General features: G+C 41.5%; 2 protein-coding genes and 2 non-coding genes across 5 annotated transcripts; 2 read left to right on the forward strand and 2 right to left on the reverse strand.

Annotated features, from left to right (window-relative positions):
- Positions 1 to 976: 976 nt before the first annotated feature.
- Positions 977 to 1,049, reverse strand: trnar-acg (transfer RNA arginine (anticodon ACG)). Its single transcript has one exon. It is a non-coding gene; the product is annotated as a tRNA-Arg (tRNA).
- A 1,242-nt stretch (positions 1,050 to 2,291) lies between these two features.
- Positions 2,292 to 14,555, forward strand: fanci (FA complementation group I). The gene is made up of 37 exons (XM_008411485.2): positions 2,292 to 2,981; positions 3,103 to 3,175; positions 3,299 to 3,429; positions 3,881 to 4,034; positions 4,113 to 4,170; positions 4,263 to 4,304; positions 4,437 to 4,560; positions 4,663 to 4,748; positions 4,860 to 4,992; positions 5,087 to 5,164; positions 5,250 to 5,386; positions 5,474 to 5,654; positions 6,118 to 6,205; positions 6,392 to 6,522; positions 6,601 to 6,671; positions 6,764 to 6,878; positions 6,954 to 7,076; positions 7,187 to 7,255; positions 7,877 to 7,978; positions 8,065 to 8,262; positions 8,491 to 8,612; positions 9,043 to 9,204; positions 10,181 to 10,360; positions 10,483 to 10,649; positions 10,734 to 10,801; positions 10,895 to 11,011; positions 11,088 to 11,139; positions 11,240 to 11,367; positions 12,548 to 12,613; positions 12,694 to 12,790; positions 12,881 to 13,065; positions 13,152 to 13,208; positions 13,281 to 13,340; positions 13,431 to 13,499; positions 13,851 to 13,946; positions 14,054 to 14,155; positions 14,286 to 14,555. The coding sequence occupies exons 1-37, from the start codon at positions 2,889 to 2,891 to the stop codon at positions 14,346 to 14,348; spliced, it is 3,978 nt and encodes a 1,325-aa protein (XP_008409707.1). The 5' UTR covers positions 2,292 to 2,888; the 3' UTR covers positions 14,349 to 14,555.
- On the reverse strand, positions 14,389 to 24,293 carry polg (polymerase (DNA directed), gamma). 2 transcript variants are annotated; one of them, XM_008411483.2, is made up of 23 exons: positions 24,189 to 24,293; positions 22,807 to 23,404; positions 22,038 to 22,233; positions 21,790 to 21,957; positions 21,528 to 21,674; positions 21,374 to 21,453; positions 20,456 to 20,638; positions 19,760 to 19,902; positions 19,535 to 19,658; positions 19,218 to 19,439; positions 18,890 to 19,001; positions 18,618 to 18,698; positions 18,393 to 18,509; positions 18,142 to 18,302; positions 18,019 to 18,072; positions 17,828 to 17,945; positions 17,396 to 17,531; positions 17,052 to 17,298; positions 16,845 to 16,967; positions 16,562 to 16,730; positions 15,186 to 15,394; positions 14,940 to 15,100; positions 14,389 to 14,477 (listed from the first exon to the last, which is right to left on the reverse strand). In XM_008411483.2, exons 2-23 carry the CDS (start codon positions 23,376 to 23,378, stop codon positions 14,413 to 14,415), a joined length of 3,588 nt encoding a protein of 1,195 aa, XP_008409705.1. In that variant the 5' UTR covers positions 23,379 to 23,404; positions 24,189 to 24,293; the 3' UTR covers positions 14,389 to 14,412. The 2 variants fall into 2 exon arrangements, with proteins under 2 accessions (XP_008409705.1, XP_008409706.1); XM_008411484.1 differs by having other exon boundaries at positions 24,177 to 24,196.
- A 215-nt stretch (positions 24,294 to 24,508) lies between these two features.
- On the forward strand, positions 24,509 to 24,581 carry trnar-ucg (transfer RNA arginine (anticodon UCG)). Its single transcript has one exon. It is a non-coding gene; the product is annotated as a tRNA-Arg (tRNA).
- Positions 24,582 to 25,523: the final 942 nt, after the last annotated feature.

Consider the following 25,523-nt stretch of genomic DNA (forward strand, 5'->3'; position numbering starts at 1 on the left):
CCTTCTGGTTCTACTGGTTTTACTATCTTTTAAGATCTTCTACAATCTTTAATCAATTTTATAAATTCATATATCAAACATTTCTGCTTCTTCTGACCCTTTTTGCTTTTGGTTTTGCTGTTTTACTCCTTCAAATATTTCTGGTTTACTGTTTCCACTAATTTTTTATGCTTATTGCTGTTTCACTGTTCAATTGTTTCAACTATTTCTGGGTTTGCACTAATTTCCTCGTGTGCTAATTGTGCTCTTTCTTACGCTCTGTTTCACTTTATTACTTTTTCAAATAATTCATGTTGCACACAAACTTCTGCTTCTTCAGCTGAATTCTGCAACACTTTTGCTAAGTTTCACTACTTGGCAAAAGATTTCTACAATGTATGACTAGCTTTCTTATGCTTTTTTCCAATTTCTTACTCTTTGTTCTCAAGTTTCTCATATTTCTCCATCAATCATTCTGCAAATATGCTTATTTGGCACTTTATGTTATGTTTCACTTCTTTAAATATTTCTGTTTGTGTACTAATTTCAGCTTCAGCTAATTTCTACAGTTTGCTACGTTTCACTATTCAACTGTTTCAACTATTTCAATTTCTCATGCTTTCTTCTACTTCTTAAGCTTTTCTCCACATTTTCTTGCATTTCTGCAGCAGTCATTCTGCCAATATGCATTCTCACGGCTGTTTCGCTAGGAACAGCTATTTTTCTAGTTTAAAGTAGTTATTTCAGTTTCAACTTCTGTCAAGAAGAGCGTAACAATTGCTATTAGCTATTTAATGAGACAAAAATTTGTAAAGTTTCAATGGATTCAGCTCGCTTTCACAACAAAAGAGCTTCTACAATTTTTAGTAGACAACGTAATTATGCTGGTGCAATTCTCGGTAATATGGTGGCAATCTAACTGGGTATCTGAAACTCGTACTCGTGTTAACTTGTAACAAAACCTTAATTACCTTTTTAAACAGGGAAAATGTAATTTCGAGCCAGCCAGGAGTCGAACCTAGAATCTTCTGATCCGTAGTCAGACGCGTTATCCATTGCGCCACTGGCCCGAGATACGGAATGTGGACTTTGAAACAGTCCTCCATAATTAAATCAATCAAAGTCTGTTTTTTTTTGTCGTTTTTTCTTGGTTTTTGTTTTCTACATTTGTAGCTGACAACGTCAGCTATTGTAATTTATAACTACTCTAAATCAGTTATTTCATACATTTTAGAACAAAGGAAAAGACTTACATAATTTTTCGTCGTGTTCCAATGCGAAACGTAAATAAATTACCAGAACGAAAGTTTATCTACAGAATTTAGTTTTTAATGGAATACTGCATTTTAGAATATTCGTTTTTTGGTGTACATTTGACAAATCTGGCATCCCGCTGTTACACCAAGTTTTGTTATCATAATGTGCCTCCAGAGGGCGCTGTTAAACAGCAAAACTACAGATAGCGTCAGGATAGTGAAACCTCGAGAAAATGTTTGGGATTCAAATCAAGCTACTTTATTACAGACGAACGTCATGTCTGTATTGTGTACGAAACATTCATATTTTATGCTAACATTATCTATTAAATCCTAGTGTGTTGTTTGTTACATCTGTCGGTATATGACACAATAATACAGTGTATATTTCAAAATAAAATATATATCTGTATTCTACAATACATTTGGCAATTGTTGTTAATTAATGGAGCAGAATATCTTTGAGAAGAACATAAAGGTGTTTTGGCCATGTAATTAAAAACCTACATCTTGTTTTGAACCCCCAAATTGTTGTATCAAAATGCTGTTTCATTATGATAAGATGGAAAAATTCTATTAAATATCCAGTAGGCCGTTAGAGTATCCAATATGGACTATGTTGTAATGAGCCCAAACCAGAAAGACTTAAAGCCAAATTAGTTAAGCACTTCTATATGTGTTTTAAGTCATGTGGTAAATGCAATAGCATATTGCACGTTTCTCTAATATTATGCAGCCATATTACACAAACCTCTCTAAGCTGTGATTACACCTTATAATTGTGCACTTTTTTCTCAAATAAACATTTTCTTTCTACTAATCTTCAGTATGCTTCAATGCAGCACTGTACATGTACAATGAAGCACTGTATAAAAATCAAGCTTCTTGAGCAATGACATATTGTAACGTACAGTCCGTGTCGAGTTTATCAATGACTTATCTGCTGCATCACTGTCAAATCGGTAGTCTTGACAAGGACATAACTCCCCACTTACCTATGTAAAAACATCTTTTGGTATTATGTTTTACTTTTTAAGAAGCTCACTTTTTGGGTGTTTCCATTTGCTGTAATTTTTTACTAAAATAAATAGACTTTGCCATAATAATCCGATTTATTAAGAGGTTCCTGTGACTCGTTAAGCCGCTGTGTCTTACGTTTAAGGGTAGGTTTAAATGGTTACTTAGGCAACAGCACCCTCTAGAGTAATAAAATCTGATGATCACTGAATATGGTCCAAGAAAACATCTCTACGCACAACAAACCGTCAAACCTAAAATACAAAATTGATATTTTGTATTTTAGTGTTATTTTTGTCCGACGGATGTGATTAAATAAACTCCTGCTTGTTCAGTGACATGGTTTCCCCAGGAAGGCATGGCACATTTTACAAAAAACATCAAACATGGCAACCTCGGACTAAAACAGGAAGTGTTCGGTGGCGGGAAATTTGCTGTTATTATTATGAAAACGTTGCCAAAGTCAGTTCGTATTCAGACCGACGGAGAGATTCATCCCAACAGTTTCCGCCGAATTTCAACTTTTAACAGCAAATAAATGATTCAAAAGCGGACTGGGCTTGCTGAGATTCATAACGAATAGAGTTTTTAGCCTACTTTTAGTTCCCTTGTGAGGTTTGTCACTTTGAACGGATTATGAAGGCTGAAATTGATAAAATCGTCTCTTTATCCGATGGAGAGAGCACCGTTGAGCTTCAGAAATACCTGTCATCCCTGACAAATGACCAGGTAGGCCGAATTACAAAGTGGAATTGATTCTTTTTTTTTTTTTTTTTTTTTTTTTTTTTTGCTTCTTGGTTTATAATATCACCTTGTTTTCCTATTATTTTCTCCTTGAATGCTTTTCTAGCTTATTGCAGCAATGACCAACAGTGCACTAAGGGGTAAGAAGGTCGGTACCATGCTCAAAGGGATACTTAAAGGTAGGCAGTCTGCTTATAATGAGACTTATCTTCAGTTAAATCGAATTTAAAGCTGAATTGAAGTGGTTCATTGTGCAGCATTACATGCAGTGTGATAAGAAGTCTGTGCTTCCTTGTCTGTAGGATCTCCCCCTAGTTCCAGTGAAGGGGCGAATCGCAGACTTCTGGTGTATGAGCATCTCATTCCTCTGTGTGAGTCTGGGGATCTTCAGGCTGAGGTGGCAGCTGATATCGTTGGTCTGCTGATGCTGGAGGTAAAAAAAAAATAGAATATTGGAATTATAGTAGTTTAAAAGTCTCCTATTTGGTATCTACCTTTATGCCTTGTAAAATTGATCCCTTTGAACTCTTCCTGGTTGATAGACTATCTGTGTGTAGCTGAAGTTCAGAATAAATCCAGCTGCTATTCTGTGAAGGCCTCWGAGGTTTATTAGAGAACTTTGGTGAATAAATAGCATCACGAAGGACAAGGAACACATCAGACAGGTCAGGGAGAAAGTTGCGGAGAAATTTAGCACAGAGATAAGTTACTATCTGGACATCTAGAGATGTGTCTAGATTAAAWGTACAATTGGAAAAAAAAACACATATCCCTTCCCTTCCACATCACAATTATACATTACTTTTTGTCGGTTTATTTCATTATAAAACAATCAAATCCGTCAAAGTTTGTGGTTGTAACATCTTTCTGTGGTTGTAACACAGACTCGCACGCTGTCGGGATCATCTCTCGCCAAACTGGCTGCTCTGTTCGTCGACGCCATTAAAGCGGGGAAGATGGGCAGCGGGAAATCRCTGGAGCTGTTTCCTACGATCCTTACCGCACTCGCARCGTGCGCAGCCTTGTCTTACGGCAAAGGTAAACGCTAGTCGGTTTTCTGAAAGAACACWGAGGCGAGGTATGCATTTCAAAAACACGACTTGTTGTAAACTACAGGGGAACTCAGTGGCGAAGAATACAAAAAGCAGCTGATCAACAGCCTCTGCTCAAGCAGGTAAAGACGTGTCGGCTCTTATCTAACGSCAACCGTGTTTCACTAGCTGTGTACCATCTAAAGAGCTCATAGGTTCTTTACTTTTCATGCAGATGGGATCCACAGTGTGTTATCCACCTGACAACTATGTTCAGGTAAGCAACCTTTCAGTGGCATTTCTTGAGCGGATGAAAATCATATTGCACCAATGCAACGGATCTTTTGTTGCACATAGAGTATCTTTTTCTCCTCTGATGTTGCAGTTTTTCCATCTTACCTATTCTTAGGGACGTGCCGCTGTCCGCAGAGGAGCTGCAGTTTTTGGTCGACAAAGTCCTGAGGATGTTTTCCAAGATGGATCTGCAGGAGGTCCCGCCACTGGTTTATCAGCTKCTGCTTTTATCAGCCAAAGTGGGTTTGTTAATAAGTTTTGCTTTTGTTTGAAAGAAATACGTCTACATGAGTTGCCCACTTCTAAATCGGTGTAATTTTTTTGTTTTATTCTTTAATTAGGGCTGTAAGAAACAGATCCTGGACGGAATCGTCAGTTACTTTAGGGACCAGGACGATCGGCAGGAAGAAGAGCAGGAGGACGGAGAGTGAGCGAGTTTGTTTTTTTTTTCCTTCCTGGATTCACTCTCTACTCTCCGTAAATGCAGTATTCACTTGTTCTAAATATTTTAATCCTTGTTTTTTTTTTTTTTTTTTAGGAACTTGCATCTGGAGGTTCAGACTATTCCACAGGACCAGTTGAGGCACGTGGAGGGAACCGTCATTCTCCACGTAGTCTTTGCTATCAGACTGGATCATGAGCTCGGGAGGGAGCTCCTCAAAAGCTTTAAGGTTACATTGCTATCCGTTTTTCCCGATTATTTTCAACGTTTTGATCAAACGAGTCGTGTCGGCTGCGCTTATAGATTTGTTCGTGTTTCTGCAGACGTCGTACGGGGACTTGTGTCCGTTCAGCGTCGCCCTGTTGCTCTCAGTAGCGCGCGTCCAGCGATATGAGGAGCAGGTGGGAACAGCTTCCTTGTTTTTCCTGTTTTGGATTAAAATCTGTGTCAAATATATTTTCTTATTCTTATTTTTTTTGCCGGTAGGTGTTTGACCTTTTGAAAGGGGCGGTAATTAAGAGCTACAAGGATGAGCAGCTTCAACAAGGTTCAAAGTTTCTCCAGGACCTCCTGCCGGTTCACTGCAGTGTGGCGAAGATGATCCTGGACACAGTGAAGAACAGGCGAGGAAGCGWCTCGTCTTCCACCTGAAGTCTCCGGATTTGCTTTCATTGACGTCTGACCTTAACTGAACTCTCCTTCTCCTTCAGTGTGTTTGGATGGGATCACGTCACTCAGGGATTGGTGCAGCTCGGCTTCTTTCTYATGGACACGTTCGGGCCCAAACCCGGGCCGTTCGGCAAGTCCACAGAGGGGCCCGTCACTGCASCCCGGACCCCGTCTCAKCAGGCCTGCAAGCTGGGAGGACAGATRCTCCTGCAGGGCTTTAAGGTACAGTAAGGTTTACTTTTARGCATTAGCTGTGTCAAACAAAAAYAATACATTTTAATGCCTTCTGAACTTGTTCACAGTTTGTTAACAAACTGAAATGTTCCCTAGTGGGATCTAATTAAGGAGGAAAATGATTTAGTTCAGTTGGACGGACATGTCTTTGGAGCTTTACCCTTTCCATTTTTAGAATGGAAAAAGTRAAGCTWTATCGGGATTAGGCGAACTCTGAGRAAAACTGTTTGTGCTCCATTTTATTTATGGGAACCAGAGTAAGTGGGGCTGCATACAAGTCAGAACCCTCCATCTCTTCTCTTCTGTTTCTGCTACTCTGTGTTGGTCTGTCACATAAAATATGTTTAATTTTTGATTCAACTTTGRCAAAACGTTTGCTGTAATTGTGTCATGACCGATCTGACTAAAATGTTTCTTTACTTTCTCACTGACCTGTGTCCGTCTACAACAGATGCATGAACCAATCAGAGGCGAGATACTGGAGCAGGTCCTGAATCGTCTGGTCACAAAGACCGCCTCACCTGTCAGTCATTACTTGGGTAATCGACGTTTCCAATAGTTACGCTGGCGTTTAGGTTTAGTGGTGACTCCAGTTTCACCTGAAGATGGAGAAACTAAACGTATTAGAAAATTCATCCTTACATTGGGAGATTTTTGTCCCTCTCTGTGCACCTTGGATGCAGTTGAAGTCGTTGCCTGTAACTAAMACAGTTTTGACTTTTCAGACCTTTTCTCTGACATTGTGAGCTCTGCTCCCATGATCCTCCTGGAGTCCTCATCCAAGGTGACGGAGACATTCGACCACCTGACCTATCTGCCTCTGGGGACCGTTCAGGGTTTTCTGAAAGCTGTCCAGGTACCTAAACGCGGATCCCACGGCGAAGATGCAAAGTTTTTGCGCGGTTAAACCATTTATCTCCGTTTTCTTTTCCAGCCTCTGCTCAAAGTCAGCATGTCTCTGAAAGATTCTTTAATTTTGGTGCTTCGCAAGGCCATGTTTTCCAGGTATGAGCAGCTTCGCTGTTAATCGGTCACATCCGATAGAGAAATGAATTCCCTCCTTACTCTGTTTCCCCCTTTCTATCACCCTCCACCAGCCAGCTGGACGGCAGGAAGTCTGCAGTGACCGGCTTTTTGCTGTTGCTGAAAAACTTTAAGGTGTTGGGCAGCTTGGCTTCCAGTCAGAGTAGCCAGGCTGTCTCCTCCAGCCAGGTACATCCAACATCTCTACTCAMTGACTGCTTGTCTGTGGGGGTATTTACAGTCCTTTTAAAACTCATCATGTAGGTCCARGTGGACGTTCACTCTCGCTACAATTCTGCTGCCAACGAAGCTTTCTGCCTGGAGATCCTCAGCAGCCTGCGCCGCTGCCTGGGCCAGCAGGCCGATGTACGCCTCATGCTTTATGAGGTAGACATCTTTTGATGGCATGTTTTTTTTGTTTTTGTTTTTTTTGCTTTTTTTTTGGTTATTATTCCCTTGTGAAGAATTGAGGGATCCCGTTTTTTTCTTATTTTCAGGGTTTCTATGACGTTCTCCGTCGCAACTCTCAGCTTGCGAGCTCCATCATGCAGACCCTCCTCTCTCAGGTTTGTATAACTCCCTCTTTTTACAAAACAAAGCCGAGCAGCACCTAAACATAGATATAATAGAGATTTTTTTTAAAATGATAAACATGACTTTTTGTAAGTAGCTATTGTCTTGCAGCATCTCCTGACTTTTTAAGATGAACAAACATCTTCTTGTGGAATGACATGTTCTCTTGTCTTTGCCGTTTCTAAGAGGGGCTAAAGGAAATGTGTCTTTGTGTTGCATCACATTTGTTCCTCTAGGAAATGGGAAGTCACTGATCACAACTTGATATTAACATTTTTATGTTAATAAACGGATTTACACCTCATGTCTACAGTCATAAGCATTYATGAACACTCCTTCATGTTCATGGCAGCGGTTATGTGATGTTKATAACAGTGTCCTGTCAGTCTCACCCCTTCAAGTAAAGTGTTACCAATAAAATGTTTTTATTACATTTATTAMGCRGGAAGAAAATTATTAGGAAGAGCAAATATTTAACATATTTAACATGTCAAAGTAAAAGTTGACGTTTTCTTAAGTGAGAGATATTAAGGTTATGGTACCAGTATATTTGGATGGYTCTCTGTGTGTGTGTTTTTTWTCAAAATGTGCTTATTAAGCGTTTCCATCCTCAGATGAGGCGATACTATGAGCCGGAACAGGACCTGCTTCCTCCCGTCAAACTGGAGCCGTGCATCACTGCTCACGGCGACCAAGTCTACCTGCAGGAGCCGCTGGTAGCCGACTGCGTTCGCCAACGCTTCGCCGTCACGTCTTGCTTKTTGTTGACGAGTCCTCTGAGGTACTTTCCGTTGCTTTTCAGGCGCATCTKGTGAGCTGTACTGTTCACTGCCTGACCTGGCTGCARAACACGCAGCAAGCTGCAAACCTCAACGTGGATGACGGCGATGATGAGGAAGAGGAGGAGGAAGAAGACGAGGGCTACAAATCTGAATTGCAGACAATCTTGGAGAGCATGACGAGGCGCATGATCAAATGTGAACTGGAGGATTTTGAACTGGTAGAAAACTCTTTTTTTTTTCCCCACCTCTAATAACGACATGTCCTTTCAATTAAAAAGCATTTATTTAGTAATTTTACTAGAACGCGTAGCTTTGGGATGGACCCGTTTATACAACAGCAAAGCCTTTGCTTTCATAGTTGTGCGTCTCCATCCATGTTAGTGTTTGATGATTAACTTGTGAAGTCAAAGCTCTTTTTGAATCCGTGCATTGTCTGCATCGATCAGGACAAATCGGCAGAGTTTTCTCTGGGCTCCAGCGTTGGAGTGAAGAATAACATCTACGCTGTGCTGGTGATGGGACTCTACGAGGTCCTGATGGAGTACAACTTCATCAGAGCAAACTACAAGTAACTATCAACTCTTTGTCAGGGTTCCTGCAAGGTCTAATCCAACTTTTCTCTACTTAAAATTTAATTTAGTAAAGTCTTACATGTTTATTTTACAAGCTGTCTTGCTGTATGTTTAAGCATTTCTGTTAAAAATTTTCTTGTTTTGCTGTCAACTAACTTGCTAAAAAAAAAGTGTATAGCTAGTGATTATTTGAAAATAAATAGTCATAATGAAGCTGACTGTAAGTGGTGTTAAACTCTGGCAATCTATAAAATCACGTAGCGTAATAAACTGGGGCCAAAAAATTCTCAAGTCGACAGTTTAATTTAAATTTTAGATCAGATTTAAACGGTTTTATTTAAATTTCTCTATGTAAAGAACCCACTCGCCGTACAGCGACGTGGTTGGATTAAAACGAGATGCCGAACCGTTGTCTCTGTCCTGCAGCAAAACGCGCTTCGAGGAGCTTCTCGAACTCTTCCACCGCCACCACAAACTGTCTGAGATCCTGAAGGAGAAGTCTGGGAAAGGTCGAGGGCCGTCGCACAAAACGCCTCGCAGTTTGCTCTCCATGGGCTTCGTGTCGACTCTCATCACCGCCCTCTTCAGGTAAAACCTCTCGGGGTTTCCGTATGTGAGCATAACTCRCATCCTTTTAGTGTCACTGTTTCGTAGATCGCTTTTCACCACTCTATCAATGTACCCGTTAGTAAAGCTGTATTAAAAACTTTCAAATTAATGTATCTAATCTTAAATTTATTTGAGCCAAAACATAATAATATTACATTAAACTAAATACTACAAGAGCTCTGGCTAAGATATATTGACACACCTTTAACTTATTCATTGGAGATAAAATACGTAAACATATATACATTCTTTACAGACTGTTGGCACCCCTAACAAGCACTTCAAAATAATAATAATAAAAAAAAAAAATATATATATATATATATATATAATTTGTTTTTTAAGTTTATACTTTTATTGTTATAGCTCATCAGTGTTTACAAACTTTTACCTTTGGCTCGCTGTTTCCCTGGAGAAAATTTCCATTGAAAAACAACAAAACTTAACCACATTTCAGTCAAATAAATAAGATAAAGAATAAAATAAGTGAGTACAAAAAATGTGACAAAAGTAACAATGATTACTCTAGTTTTTAACATATTTAAATAAATTTGAGAGGTTAAGCTATTCCACGATTCTCAGACTTCCTTTAGCTGCTCTTCAAAATGGGAAACATGATAAAACATGTCATTCAAGTTCAGTAGATGTGATGTAAGAAATGGCTACCTGCCCAAAACTGGAGCAAACAAGGCTGGACATGAAACAAAAGATTTTTTTATTTTTTATTTTTTTACTTTTCTTATAAAGTGGTAAATTATGCATAATAAAGAAAAATCTCCAAGAACAACAGTTCAAGTTTTTTTGCGATTAGACTGCTATTTTATTATTCATTTAACATCCGACATCAGTGGCAATAATTGTTGAGTTTGTTGGCATCACAAGACAAAACTAATAAAATGACCATTGCTGTCACTGACCTGCAACTTTCAACCAAGCGTATGTTCTTCTTTCCCAGAGATAACAGTCAAAGCAGAGAGGAGGCTCTGTCCGTGCTGCGTTCAAGCGGGGAGTTTGTGCGTTACGCTCTGAGCGTGGCGGTTCAGAAGATCCAGCAGCTGGAGGACACCGGACACACGGACGGTCCAGATGGACAGCATTCAGACAGGACTTTCCACTTCCTCTGTGACATGACGAGGTTCAGCATCCCCACGTCTTTAAGAGCCTTTGGATTTATTTATTTTTTGCTGTTTTGTAGTTTCACTTCTCCACTGCTGGGACAGCTGCAGATGACGAGTGATCTCTCCGTCTGTCTCGCAGCGTCCTGATGTGGCGCTACACCAACATCCCGCGCGCGGTGGAGGAGGCGGGGAAGAAGGAGAAGCGCTGCAGCTTGTCCCAGCTTTGTCTGGACGGTCTGCTCCGGATCTTCACAACCTGCCAGCAGCGCTGCCCGGAGAAGATGGCCCAGCTGCTCTCTGCCATGGGTTAGAGATGCACTGCAAACTTCCTGCAGGTCACATACTGTGGGGGAAAGAAGTAGCAATCGTTCATATTGAAATCTCTTCTAGACGTTGAAGACGAAGCCGAGCAGGACGACGTCGCGGAGATGAACTACTTTTACATCAGACAGTTTCAGGTAGAGGCCTGAAAATTCCTCTTCCTTTACTATCACTTGCGCCACTGATTTGTTTATGTGCAAATTTGTATTATTTTCGTTGCTTATTGACAGCGGGCGCTGTTCACTCAGTTGAGTGGAGGCGAGGAGGACTTCAACAGCCGAGAAGCCCAGCTGCTGGTCAGCATTTTGACCGTGCTCTCACGTCAACTAAAGCCTTCTTCTAAACAGGCAAGGTGCATCGTTACATGGACACTGTCTCACTAAGCGGGGAGTATTTTATCTAAATGATCTACTTTCAATTTAGTTTGTTCAGATGATCACCTGGACTGTGAAGATCTGCAAAGAAACCAGTTTTGGTTGGTGACTTTTTTTTCTTTTTTTTTTCTGTGAGCTTGTTGAGTGCACAGAAACTGATCTGGAAGTTAACTCTTTCTTTTTTTTTTGTTTTTGTTTTAGAGGACTCTGCGTTCTGTAAAGGGCTTCTGTCGCTTCTCTTCAGCCTGCAGGTCCTCTACAAGACTCCGGCGAGTCTGTTGCTGGAACTTTGTCAAGACATTCACAGCCAGTTGGGAGACATTGATCAGGTGATGGATGCTGCTACACTTTTTCAGGGTGTGGATGTTTTTTTTTTACAGCAGTTTCAAGTGTTAAACTGGGTGACACATTATAAAATATAAGGCTTTCAAACTGTGTAGTTTCCTTCCATTGCTCTATCGGAGACCACAGCATCATGTCACCCAGTGGGTCTAAATTCTGCGTTCACGCTCCTTGTGTGGCAAGATGTGATGAAAAATGTTCTGAAACTTCTGAGTTTACTTCATAAGCAAGATGGTCTTTTTCCTGTACATTTTAGAAAATATATCCAGGATTGTTATGTTTTTTGTTCCCATCTTGCAGCACCACCCACTCTAATTTTCATCCCTTGTTGAATGTTGTCACTTAAAAAATTTATCTTTTAATGGCACCAGCAAATTTTATTTTTTATTTTCCTAACATTTACTCACTCTATAAAAAACAAGATTCAATGTTTCTTTTTTTTATATAAATACCTTCTTTAAAAAGAAGCTATAGAATATTTTATATGTAATTGTTAAAGTAAATCGGCAATGCGTGTCTCTGGGGAATAAAAACCCGAATAAGACGACCGAGTTTCCAGCTCCAAGCACTGTGAGTAGGGTGTGACTGAGGTAGCAGACAGATGCTCCTGGGTCACCAACACCTCATAAAAAAAACTGTTTGTTTTAGCGGTGATGCCAGGAAAGCATTTTTAATGCTTAATAAGACTCTTCCGGGACTTTAACTGGAACATTTCGTTTGGTTAGATACGACTGAAGCCACAAGAACAGAGAAATTCATCTTTGGAATTTGAACCAGAAGAGATTTCTAAATACTTCTTCTGAAGTTTTGATGGCTCGTTTCTTTTCCACCTGCCACAATGACCTAAATCCTAAGAGATCATCTACAGATCTGGATGGTCTACAGAGATGGATCCTGGAGATGTAGCCAAAGATCCCTCTTGCTCCAACCCTAAATCATGTCACAGACGTCGAGGAAGAGTCGAAATGAAAACGGCAACGGTGTGGGTGCCAAGAATTGTGAGAAATATTATTTATTTTTTTTAAAGCAAAAGATTATGCTACACATTATCCAGAGGAAGGTGCCAATAAATGCGGACAGCACTCCACCAGCCAAACAATACAGCATGTTTGTCTTTTAATCAACTCTGGGGTTTTTTTTTTGTCATTTTCCCCCCTCTCCAAACAGGATGTAGAAGTGGAGAAGCAGAGTCATTTTGCCATTGTTAACATGAAAACGGCAACAACAGCAGCAGTATGTATCACTTTGAAATTCCTCCTCCGGTATCTCCAAGCCGTCTCCTCTCTTTTTGACTTGTTAAACCTTCTCCCCAGCTGCTCGTCCTGACTCAAGTTGACCGAGTGCTGGATGAAGTGGACTGGCTCATTGCCAGGAAGAAAAGCCAAACAGCTTCTGAGAAACCCGGCTCTGGTACGATCCCCTTTTCCAAAGACGCGTAGTTGGATTATTAATCCAACAGCCTTCAGACAGTGAATGGAGCCTGAACTTCTCTGGTTGCAGCCGACGCCTCCCAGGCTGCGGGCCAGCAGGACCCGGTTGAGAAGGCGGTGACCCTGCAGCTGGGAACTCTGCTGACCGCAATAAATGAGCTGGTCCAGACGGCCCTTCTTCCCGGGAACTGCACCGTAACACTGCTGAGAGAGCTGAGTCGCACCTACGCCACCCTCACCACCCTGGTCAAATACGTGTGTATCTGTCCGGCTGATCATTTCAGCGACTGCATCATTGTCCCGGTGTGACGCTTCCTTTGTCTGTCAAATCTACACTGTAGTACATCCAGGCGTGTGCCAGCCAGCACGGGTCACTGCCAAGCAGATTTGAGAAACTGGTAGGTCTGAAGTTTTACTACTTGGTTTTAATTTCCTTTATAGTTTTTTAATTTAAGGCTTCCTCTATGCAGGTGAAACTCTCCGGTTCCCACCTGACCCCGCAGTGCTACTCCTTCATCACTTACGCCCAAGTATAGTCACTATCAGTTTGGTGTTATTGGCATAAAAGGCAGCCTCATCCTTCATTAAGCTTTTTCTGTTTTTTTGTTTTCCTTGGTTAGAGTGGAGAATCCAACCCTGGCGATGACAAGAAGAAGAAGAAAAGGAACGAGGTGAACGCCGCTGCGTCGGTGAGGAATTTAACCGTGTAGAAATGAATCGCCAAACCCGACGTGGCTGAGAAGCTGTTGTATCCATTTCTAAAAAATGGTGCAAAAGAAACTGAGACGAATGTGAAGCAAATCCAAGAGTTTTGTAAAGAAACTCTCAAGGACCCGGGTATCACTGCGCTTGGTTAGCCAGATAATATGCCTGATCAAAACTCAAAGAAAAATCCGTGGAGGATTTTAACAGGAAGTTTAGAGACGGTAGACGAGCTGGAGGAGGATATGGGTTTTGAATAAATGAGATCAACTTTGCAGTGATTAGTTCACAGGCTTTCTATTATTGTTGATTTTGAATATTTACTTTTCTCTCGGCAGGCGAAGCTTCTCCGTGAGACAACGGCCATCCCCAACCTGATCTTCAGCATCGAACAGTACGAGAAGTACCTCATCRCTCTCTCAAAGAAATCAAAGGTCTGTTTAAACCGGTTTAATAAACAAAACACATAAATATTTAACAAGAAACTCGTGTGTAAATTGGGGCTCAACCAGCGTCTTCTGATTTGTGCACGTTTTTCCAGGTCAACCTGATGCAGTACATGAAGCTGAGCACTTCGAGAGATTTCCGCATCAACGCCGCCACCTTGGACGCGGCCCTGCAGGAGCAGGAGGAAACCGGGGAGGTCGGTGAAAACTTCACATGATCCCTCAAATAGATTTATCCCTGACGTAACAAAAACCTAAAACGTCCTTGTGATTTTAGTTTTCAAGAGACCCGTCCGTCAAATGTGGCTCGTCTTTCTTATTTCTCAGACTCAGGAGTCGCAGGACGCAGAGGAGAGCCAGGAGCCCAAGCGGAAGAAGAGAAAACAGTGAGCTGGAAACGATTCCTTTCCTCAGCATCATGAACCTGCTGGTCACACCGGTCAGCAGGAAACGGCTACCTGCCTTTGCTCAGGGAGCCTTTGGTGATGCTGAGGATTTGGTTCATGTCCAGGGCCTCACCTGTGGAAAGTTTTGCACACTTTAATAATCTGTTATATTTATGTCAATTCATTAAAAGAAGCATCTTATAAATATGAAGTGAACAGTTTTATTTAATGAAAATAGGAATTAGTTTCTTCCTACTTTTCATAATTTAGACAATTTTCAATAATTCAGCTTCTTTTGCTGAATTTCCCCGAGAAACAAACAGTTTGTTTTTGAGTAGAAGATGGTGTAGGTGTAGCAGAGAACAGTTTTCAGTTTCTACACACTAACGTCAGGGAAAGATTGGAATGCACACAGTAAGAGTCGCGAATCAAACCGCTAAGCTGCTTGGAGTTTTACTCTGGATCCTTTTGGCAAAACAAATAGTTCCTGTTGCATTTCAGACTTCCTCTTGTCTTTTCTGTACTGTGGATGTATTAAAAACATTCTTTACTGAACAAAATGTTGGCATTTAAARACAAAAGGACCAGAGCTCACCAGGTGGAATACCGTACCGCCTCTCCATACCGGTGGGGTTGGAAGGAGTCGCACAATCCATAGTAACTTCCTTCCTAAGACATTGGTCAATGTCGACCGCACTGAAGAACGCCACCGACTGTGGAAGGTCCGGCATGCCTAACGCATGGGCAAACATACACCTGTAATTAAAAAGAAAAAACAATAAATAAATAAATAAACCGTGGAGCGATAATAAAGACAGTCAGAAGTGTTCTGCACAGTGACCTTGTCAGCAGGTTTGTGATCTGCAGCGCCAGCGCTGCTCTGTAACGATCTTCGCTGCGGACGAGGTAACGCACTTCGTCGTGGATGCTGACGCAGAAACGGCCGTCGATGTTGTACTCCTCGAAAAGCCACTTCATGGCCACCAGCATCAGATGCAGGTAGTCCACGGCGGAGCTCTGGACGGCCCAGTTCACTCTGCTGGTGATAAACTGGAAAGTCGAATTAGGATTTAGATGAGAATAAGGGGTGCACTGAGAAATCGGCCTCAGACTAAAAGTTGATTTAATGCTGGACCAGTCAATGCAGCATACATAGGCTACACCTCATCTGCAGTGTGGAAGATATTACTGAATAAATAAAGAGTCGGCTGTAATCACCATCAGCGAGACGAAGCTTTAAGGATTAAAAAAAAAAAACAACTGCATTTTTAACAGTAGCATGTCTGCTGTTAATTCGGACGACCACAAGAGGGCGATAGACTTTATAACAGAAGGCTCCTTATGAAAAGTTATGCTTTGATTGTAAAACATGTATTAAGAAATACTGGCAGCTTCAGAGCAAGAGGTAAGGATCCACATATTGTACAGAGAACACACAGACTAATAATTACTGTTAGCTATGCTAGTTGCTAATATAAAAGACTAAAATATTATCTTTGTGATTCTTTTGTCACAGTTAAACAGGGTTTCACTAGTATTCAAAAACAGTGTGACGTCACCTAAATAATGTAGGATTTAGCAATCGTAACACATGAGTGGTTGGCCAATGTTTTTTTTTTTTTTTTAAAGAAACTAATGAATATTTGAGAATGTGGCGGCACGCTTTACATTTTCAGGGAAGAAAAAAGGAGAAAGAAATGGAATTGAGGTCGAATCTGTCCAGTTTGGAGTTACGATGGGATTCCTTTAACTTTGTGTGATTCAGAATAAGTCAGCACTGTAACTGTAGTTTTTTTTTTTTTACTTGGCATGTAAAGTTTAAAATATCAAGAAAGGACAAATATGAGCACATTTGTRAAGTTCTGATAGAGAAATTGGATAAAAGTGGTTTTAACAAGTCAAAACTTCACATTTTTGAGAAACCTTTGATTAATCTGTAACTTTCTGTTTCCCTGATGTTTGAATACAATATGACGCAGAGTCTTATTGTTATATACTCTCCAAAGCAGGAAAGACATGAGAACGTTCCAATCTATCAAAGCGTGTGTTCATCTTCAAATTCTATAAAAACAGCATCCAATTCATAATACGGAAACAAAAACACATTCATTGCTGACGTAAGTACCAAAAAGATTCTGTATGTCATATTTGACGGCTCATTTCTATTAATAATGAACGTAGCATTAGTTTTTTTTTTGTTTTTTTTAACTGTCTCACCTCATCTTTTACGGCCTTGGGCTCCAGAGCTCTGCTGATCCTGCAGCCTAGAACAGGAGTGGCCGGCTGCGCTGAATGAGCGATACTCTCCAGCTTGTTGAACATGTCCGACTCCGTGCCTCCGGCCCAGACGCGTTTGGCCACAACGTCCCACTTCTTTCGCCGGGAGCTGAGACGTTACGGCAAACACACACGGAAGATGAGAGGCGGCGGTATCCAGAGGCGGCGGTATCCAGAGACGGCGTGTGGAAAGCTCCTGAGCTTTGATTATACTCGCTGTTACCTCTGCGACGCAAGTCTACTGATCCTCCGCAGCTCCTCCAACGAGACGCTTCCATCCTCCTCCCTTTGCACATCTACACCCAGCTCATCGACGAGCCACTCGCCCTCCTCCGATAGATGGTATCTGACGAGAAAAATGTATAAAAAACGGCAACCGCCTCCAACTAACTCCAGCTGAAACCTTCTCCGTTCACACTGCTGAGCTCACCTGCGTACGCCCTTGGTTAGAGCATACATCTGCCTGGCCTTACTGGCTGCTTCTGTCTGATTGAGGCGGTGGTTGAACTGCATCAGCAGCCTCTCGGCAAACGGCTGTCCTGCCCCGTATATCCGCCCGTAGTTGAACACCTTGGCGTGTTCTCTGCTGATGCCCACAGCRTCTGCGGTCCTGCTGTGCAGGTCGGTCCCCTGACTTTTCTTTCCTTGAAGGGTCATCCAGCCAAATGCTGTGCAACCTAGACCACARATATTCAGGCAAGATTACAAGTAAAAAAACTGCATTTTTTTTTTTTTTTTAGTAATGCAGCCCAATTTTAAAGGGATTTATTTTACCGTGCATGCCAGCAAAGTGAGCCTCTCCGAGTACAGCAGCAATCCAGAGCTCCTGAGAGTCTACGTCTGCTCCAACCAGGTGATATCCAGGCGGTACCTGAACCATGGCTTTCATTTCACTGCCTACCCGGTCCCTCTGAGGAGGAAACAAAAGCTGGTTTTAAATATAATGACATTTAGTCTAAAACTGACTAGGAAACTGATGATTTTRCACTCTTCAAACAGACTTATAATATAAACTAAAGCATAATATGGCCACTATCATGGTCAACAGCTGGTAATATGGTTTAGAAGTCTCATCCAAACATGTTTATTTTTTTTATTTCTCTCCAAATGAAACAGTTTGAGAAGAAGCATCCAAACTGCTCTTTAAAATGTTTGTCAGCTTCTTGCAGACGTTGTCCGACTTCCTACATCAGCTCGTCTTCTTACCCGAGCATTACTGGCGGTCAGCCACGTTGGCTCCACAGCCCTGCGGGTCACAGTCCCAGCTGTGATGACCTGAGGCAGGATGGCCCCATACTGGCCCTCTTCATCATAGTCCTTATGCCTTTCGGAAGAGCCAACGTTAGATGCATAATAGCTTTGTTTTTGTTTCTGGAATGGCAAAGCGCCATACACACCTGCTGACATTACGAGGAAGTTCTCCTTTCCGTAGCCACAGCACCATCTGAGAACTTTGAGGAGACAAAAGTTAAACCCACGTTCAGTTCTGACTGCGATCCGAACAGCAGATGGGTGGGCACCTTATCCGTTTGTGAGCGTTCCTCCAGAAAGACATCATCTTGTTGATCTCCAGAGCTCGTGTTGCGTTGGTTCCACCTCTTCCTGCTCTTAACGTACCGTCCTCCATTTTAGCCAAGAAGTCCTTTGAAAAAGGGCTGCCTACATTGTTGTGATTACCGTCCTGTTGGAGTCAGAGTGGGGAAAAAAATCTAAATAAAAAACAACCCAGTGGAGCCATTAAGGGCACCAAAGGGAAATTAAAGTTGCTCACCTTGTGAGGTAATTTAAAAAACCAGCAACCTGGAATATCTACGTCATTGTAGGGGCCGTTTCCATGGTGATAGTGGCAGCGACTCTCCTCACTGAGAGAAAAGGGATCGTGGGACKGCTGATAAAGGATAAAATGAGTGGAATAGAATCAATCCCAGTTGAAAAYATAATAGGCCAAAAAAAATCTAACTCCATAACATGAAAGAACTGGTCRGTCCATACTGACCGTCTTCAACTTTTTCTCGTTTTTTACAACTCTGGCTCCGTTTTCTTCTGGGAAATGTTCCAAGGAGCTCAACTCCTCCACCTTTAAGCGTAGAAAAACACAAACATATCACAGTCAGTACAAGTCATCACAGAAAATGTAGACACAATGAATTACTCATAACACAACTGACTGAAGAACCAGAAGTCAAAATGAGCAAAACAATCATATTAGTGTTTCCTTGGGGGGACAAAAATTTCACTTATCACTATAATTCTTTATTTGTTAAGCACCTTCGTCCACACTGTGCTGTCGGTCCACACAAGCTCATCTGAAAGGTTTGGATACTCAGGCTGCTCCTTGCTGTTCTGCTCACAATATTCTTTATATATCCTTTCAATGACTCTGTGAAAACACACACGTTTAAAACTGAGGTGAAATGATCAACACAATAGTAGGCAATGAGTCTCGTTGCAGAATATTCTTGTTTTACACATACATTAAAAGGAGAATATCCTCAGAGGAAGATGAATATGAAAGACTAAGAACAAAATTTCACAAAAAAAAAAAAGAACATTTTCCTGTCGAGTCTTTTTACTTGAAGAGCACCAAGTCATGCACCTGTGTGGGCACAGAGACTCAAGATTTTCCTCYTGAGGATTCAGATTATCCCTCCGCCCGGGAACCAGATATCCCCAGCCGTGTTTCTCTGTGTAATGCAGGGGGAAGCCGTCCCACGTCAGACCCATCAGTTTCGGCGTCAGCCTCATCTGCAGGCTGATGAGGCTGGCTCCCGGCGACCAGCTGTCTTCTGACATCTTCTCACACAGCTTACGATACCACCTAGAGAGCGTCAGGTCGAAGAAGGAGAGGCTTTCAGAAAGAAAAGAGTGAAATGTCCAGTAACAGATGACTGTGGTGTTCTGGAATAATCTTACGCTGGATGTCCAGGAAGATGTTGCCTTCTCTTAGGAAGACGACTCACTGTTTCCTTGAGTTTCTCAACAGCCAGCCGGCTGGAGCAAGGACCTGCCATCTCCTCCTCAGATGGCGGGCCTGGGTCTGAAAAACAATTACCAGCTGTTTTAATTTTTTTTTTTTGCATCGTCATTAACTTCAAAAACTTGCAGTAGTAAAATAAAAATTTAAACGAAATGACATACCATCTTCCCAGTCTGGAAGCGGAGTGGAAATCTTTGCTTCAGCTGCTTTTTTGGAGTTTTTCTTCTTGCTGGCAGCGACTTTCTTCTGCTTGAACTCCTGAACGTCCCACTCAAGATCCCAGAGCCAGGGGTCTTCTTTGTACCTTAAAATATAAACCATGTGATTTAAAAAATATATATTTTAATCCATAACARCGTTGCGTAGAGAGTTATCAACCTAACAACCCAAAGAGCCCAGCCAAATAAAACTGATCTAAAGCTGCGAGGGCTAAATGACCCTTGAAAACATTAAATGAAACCATTTGAAATTTGGTTTCATTTTGAAAATAAGGAACCACCATGAACGTTTCACACTTACAAAAATAACATCAAAAACCTAATAATAAAACTTTCAACCTTATAACAAAACTACTAGTTTTATTTTGGAATTGTAATTTAAATATTGCATAAAATTACATAGAAAAATCCACAAAACAACWTTTTWWWWWAAATTACTGTCATATYTGAAAACATTGCTTGGTCATTTATCATTTCTGATCCCAGCTGTTAAGAGTGGGKGGTGTAAAGGGAACAGACGAGTAGATGARATGTAAACATATGACCTATCCAKAAGTATTACCTTAAGACACAATCTGAAATAGAATGAAATKCTACAAGACAGCCAACAGCATGGGACTTTATCAGTTACTCTCTGACCGGTCATCCTGCAGGAGTTGACAGGCATCGTCGGCTAGAATCATCAGAGACTTCTTCATCTCCCTCTCAAGCTCTTCGTAAACATCTTGGGAGTCCTCCAGGTAGCGGTCCCAGTTCTGGTTGACGGGAAGGTAGCTGACACCCATCTCCAGCATCCCAGCAAACGTCACTGGATGCGGACACCTTACCAAATGCAGAGGAGGCGATTAAGYTTTTAACAGCAGGGAAAGGTGAGTCTTCAAACTAAATACATCATGATATGACTGCAAAACACCTAGAAGGACACCAAACACAAACAATCAATACGAGACACAGATCATCTGGCCTTKACCTCTAATCTAATACTAAATCTTACAAATTTACTGCCTTACAAACAAACTTTTCAACATTTTGCTGCATTTAAACTTTAACATATTTTATTTTAACCGTAATTCATGGGACAAAAATCCACAATTTTCAACATTTGGTTTAGTTGAACCAGACCAAAACTGATCTTTACAACTGACACACAAACCACTATGTGTGGCAGAAAACTACCTCTGCACGTCATACTGAACACACAATACTAACAGTGAAACATGGCAGTGGCAGCATCATGCTGTTGGAATGCTTTACTTCAACAGAGAGAGTAACCCCAGCGCAGATGCTCTCCGTTCAATCCGACTGAGCCCSRRKKRWTTTKYMAAAAAAAGAATGGTCAAAAAATKTCCAGCTCCAGTCTAGATAGGCACTTGCAGCTGTAAATGTAATGAAATGTAGTCCTGCAAAGTATYGACTCAGAGGAGCTGAAAACAGTTGCACACTTCATTTATCGGATTTTCATTTCCAACCACTGTGCAATTGTGCAACGCGTACAAGTTGAAGGGGTATAGATACTTTTGCATAACTTCTGATGTTTATGTTCGTGGGTCTGCCAACCTCTCCATGAAGAGGGGCAGCTGCTCTGTGAAGACCTGATGCGTGGCCTCAACATCCAAAGCGCAGTACTGCATTAGCTCCTGTAGATGGCAGCAAAAGSACATTAATACTCCATAACTCCAGTTAATATTCAAACTTTTTATTTATTTCTAACCTGAAAGTTGCTCCTGACGTCAACCATAGTTCCTTTCACAAAAATGTCTCTGGCCTCTTTCTGCAGTGGCGGCCCTCCCACATATAGAGCATGGACRTCGGCTAGATTGTTAATGCTGCTCATGTCCACCCAGGCCCAGGAGCCAATCTGTCAACAAAACATGGAGTTTTTTTTATGCAAAAAAAAAAAAAACAACTTTACAAAATCAAAATTCCATTTATAAGTTTTACAAATAAATTTGAGTAAAACAAAGAACACAAACCATTGGGCCTTCCCTCTTCTGTCCAGTTTTCTTAATGTGCTCCTTAACCTCCTGAAGGCCCCTCTTCTTACCCAGCTTGTTGGCCATCCACAGCGTGCGCTGGAAGGCCGTCAACCCAGAGATGGCCATGTGAAGGCTCATGGTGTCCATGAAGCGTGTATTCGGACCCTGAATGCAACAAAATGGATGCCTTAGTTGATATAAATTTGACAGATTAAAGAAAAACACAAAAGAACATCAAAGCTAACCTTCAGAAGGTACTGCTCTTTGATGAAAGATCGATCAAAGCTAACGTTGTGACCCACTATGAGCCTCTCCTTCCACTGACCGCCTGGAGGGCGGGAAGAGTTAAACGGCGTCTCCAGGGGAATGAGGTCTGCCAGAGTGAGCTGGTTTGACCAAGAGTACCGCTCCTCRATTAGACGCTTGCTGCACCAGGAGTACCTGATGAGACGAAGGAAGTTAGACTCTCAGCACACACGGTGCCTTGCAAAAGTATTCGCACTGCTTAAAGTTGTTCACAATTTTATCATGCTGTGACTAAAAACGTCAACGTATTTTTATTTGAATTTATGTGACCGACAAAGATAAAGTAGTGAATAACTCTGAAGTGGGAGGAAAATAGTTTTCAAATATATTTGAAAAGGTTTGTTGGAGAACAAACGGCATCATGAAGATCAAGGAACCCAGTGGACAGGTCAGAGGTGATGCAAGTAGAGAAAGTTTAGGGCAGTTGACTATGACAGACTGAATACATCAACATGCCACACATTGCATATAAGCAAGCCMCATTTCAAAATAGTTATTTGTAAAAAAAAAAAAAAAAATGTATTGAAAACCATGATTCCTTTTCTGTCAGCTTCAAAGTTATAGGTTTGTTTGTGTTGGTCTGTCACCTAAAATCTCAGYTGTGGTGGKAATGTGACAAAATGTGAAAACATTTAAGAGTCATGAAGGCAAAATAACCACRACGGCTTTCCCATTTTTACATGTTATATGTTGATATTTGTTTCTCACCAGTTGGTAGGAGAAAGAGCGACAGCCAGCGTAGGGCACTGCCCCTCCGTTGTGCACACCTCCACATCAAACACTAGCGCGGACTCSTCTGGGAAATCCACTTTCTGACTTTCCCCACCAGGCCCATAGCGGGTCCAGCCCACCTCCCAGCTCCATTCCTGAGGCATGGGTGGAGGGTCGGCCTGCTGCAGCTTCGAGGCGGCCTCCAGGTAGGGAAGGCTCTGCTTCTCGGCCAAGATGCGAAAGTGGTCATCTATGTTTTTCCCAAACATCCGCGGAAGCTTAAGGTCGACATCAGGCAGCAGTGAGGTTTCCTTCCCCCACAGATTGTGATTCTGCAAGTGCCTTATGCTGCGCTCCACAGCTTCCTCCCTGTACTCTGGCTCAATGCCACGAAAGATTTGCTCGTGGAGGTTTCTGGAAAGCATCTGGATGTTGAGGGGGTTCAGGCGGGTCTCCGTCGAGTCTTCGCCCTGCTGTGAGCAAGGTTTGGTGGAGTAGAAGCACCTTAGACACCTCCATCGCAGAGAGACAAACGTCCTCTTGAGAGGACAGCGTGACAAATGTAACATCACCTCATGCGGACGTCTCACCAGAGCTGTAGGACAAGCAGAAAACAACAAATTAACCTTACATGACTTCTTTGATAATGAAACAATATCCAGAAGTATGATTTCACAAAAAAAGTGTACTGAAGAAAACACAGCGAATTCTTCCTTGGGTGTATTTGGATCAAGTGACATCATACGTGTCACAAGAGCTAAACTGATCAGCTAACTGTTACATCAGATCCAGGCAGACTTTTGACATATTTCAACATAGATTCTGAAGCCTCTGAGTTGTGTTTAGGTAGAATGGGTTCTGCTGTACATGTCTGAGCCAGTGTTTAAATCTGAATCTGATCAACCCCAATGAAAGCCAAGGCTGAAGCAAACTTACACGATGACAGTAATCACCATTAGAACTTTACCTTGTACAAATCTGGTGATATATTTGGTCGAATTTTTCAATATAATTTGSATGATTATTTGTCAGTCATAAGATCAAAATTGAATTTGCTTCACAACCCTCTTAGGGTTGGAGTTATCGCTGYTGCTTACGATCTTTTTCCTACCTCACTTTTTTCCTTCCAATCAACTTTCTATTAATATAACTGGATAAAGCTGATGACCACTGGATATAGGCACCAGCCTCCTCGCAATTCTAGGACCTCTGCAAAAACAAATGAGCCTGAATTCTTTTTCACCACAAAAACACTGTTTACAAACACTGTTCCCACGTGTTCATCTGTAAGTAACTTACTATATAATCATTAAACGTAGCTTTTTTTTTTTTTTAACTCGGTGACAGAGTACAAGAGAGAAACGCACACTTTAACTTACTTSTTTCAGGCGGGCGGTGGGATTTATTGTGAAGTGCGCCTGTAACCGAACGAAGGCATCTTTGCGTCCCATCCAGTTTGAGTTCTTACACTAAATCCAAAAGGTTAAACTATAGCGACACCACGCGGTCTGGATGATTCATAAACCTTTAAGCGCGTTAAATAAATACATAGGATAAAGACTTGTACGGAAATGATGGTTCTTGTTTCTTTTGCAAATTACTCCATATGCACGTCACCCTTTATAAAAACAAAACGGGATAACAATCAGCCAAATGGTAGACATTGAAATTTGTTAACGTTCACAYATCAGAACGTCGGGGCCGCGTGGCCTAATGGATAAGGCGTCTGACTTCGGATCAGAAGATTGCAGGTTCGAGTCCTGCCGCGGTCGCATTTTTTATTTTAGTCTTGATGTTTATGTCAAGTCTTTTCATTGATTTAAATAATCCCCGAGCTGCATGTTCAACCAGTCAAGCATTTGACATCAGAGACAGTGAAAATTATAGCAGTTATTAGATTTATTTTTGATATATTGAGTCTGGCTTCTGATGTGGACTCAAAGGCGGGGGAAGCCTGGTTGTCGGCCTTGTTTTAGTGCTGCACTTGGCCCTCTCACCCCACTGGATTACTTTGCACATAATATTTGCAAGTACGGAGCGAAATGCATTTTCTAAACGATAAATGCTAAATCATTTGTGGTCTTTCAATTTTTTTGAGGACCATACTGCTGGTGGGCAGGAGGGGGAGTAGAGAGCCGCGGGGATAAGCGGCACTGCAGTATATAGACTGCTAAAAAAACCTGTCTGAGTSTTTTACATCTTCATTTTCCTTTATCAATAATTGGTGGTTTTACTCTTTAACAATTGCAAGAGTTTGCTATTGTTTATATTCCTTTGGTGGACCATACGTAAATGAATGGTTTTTATTGTCCATTTTACCACCTTTGTGGGGGAGAAAAGAGGAGTTACAGACATGATGCGCTAATGTGAGCTTCTCCAATCATTATGTTCAGTCATATTCTGTTTTCAGAATTACAAAAGTCTGATTTACAGACTTTAGCAGCACTTGATGGCATCCCAAGGAGACAATGCTGTCATTTGAATCAGGTGTGCTGGAGCAGAGACATGGAACACATGAATAGCATTGAGAGTCAACAAATTTGATCTCTAACTTTGATCTCTAACTGCTGGGTGGTGTTTACATTTTTACATATTATTATACAACTTCGAGGATTGCTTTGTATTCATCTCCAGCCATTTTCTTTAACTCTACCCTTGTTTACTGTCCCAGCATCATGATGCTTTCACCACCAGGGATAGAGATGGTTTGTTCA

This window comes from Poecilia reticulata, linkage group LG6 (genome assembly GCF_000633615.1).
Source record: "Poecilia reticulata strain Guanapo linkage group LG6, Guppy_female_1.0+MT, whole genome shotgun sequence".
NCBI classification, from domain to species: Eukaryota; Metazoa; Chordata; class Actinopteri; order Cyprinodontiformes; family Poeciliidae; genus Poecilia; species Poecilia reticulata.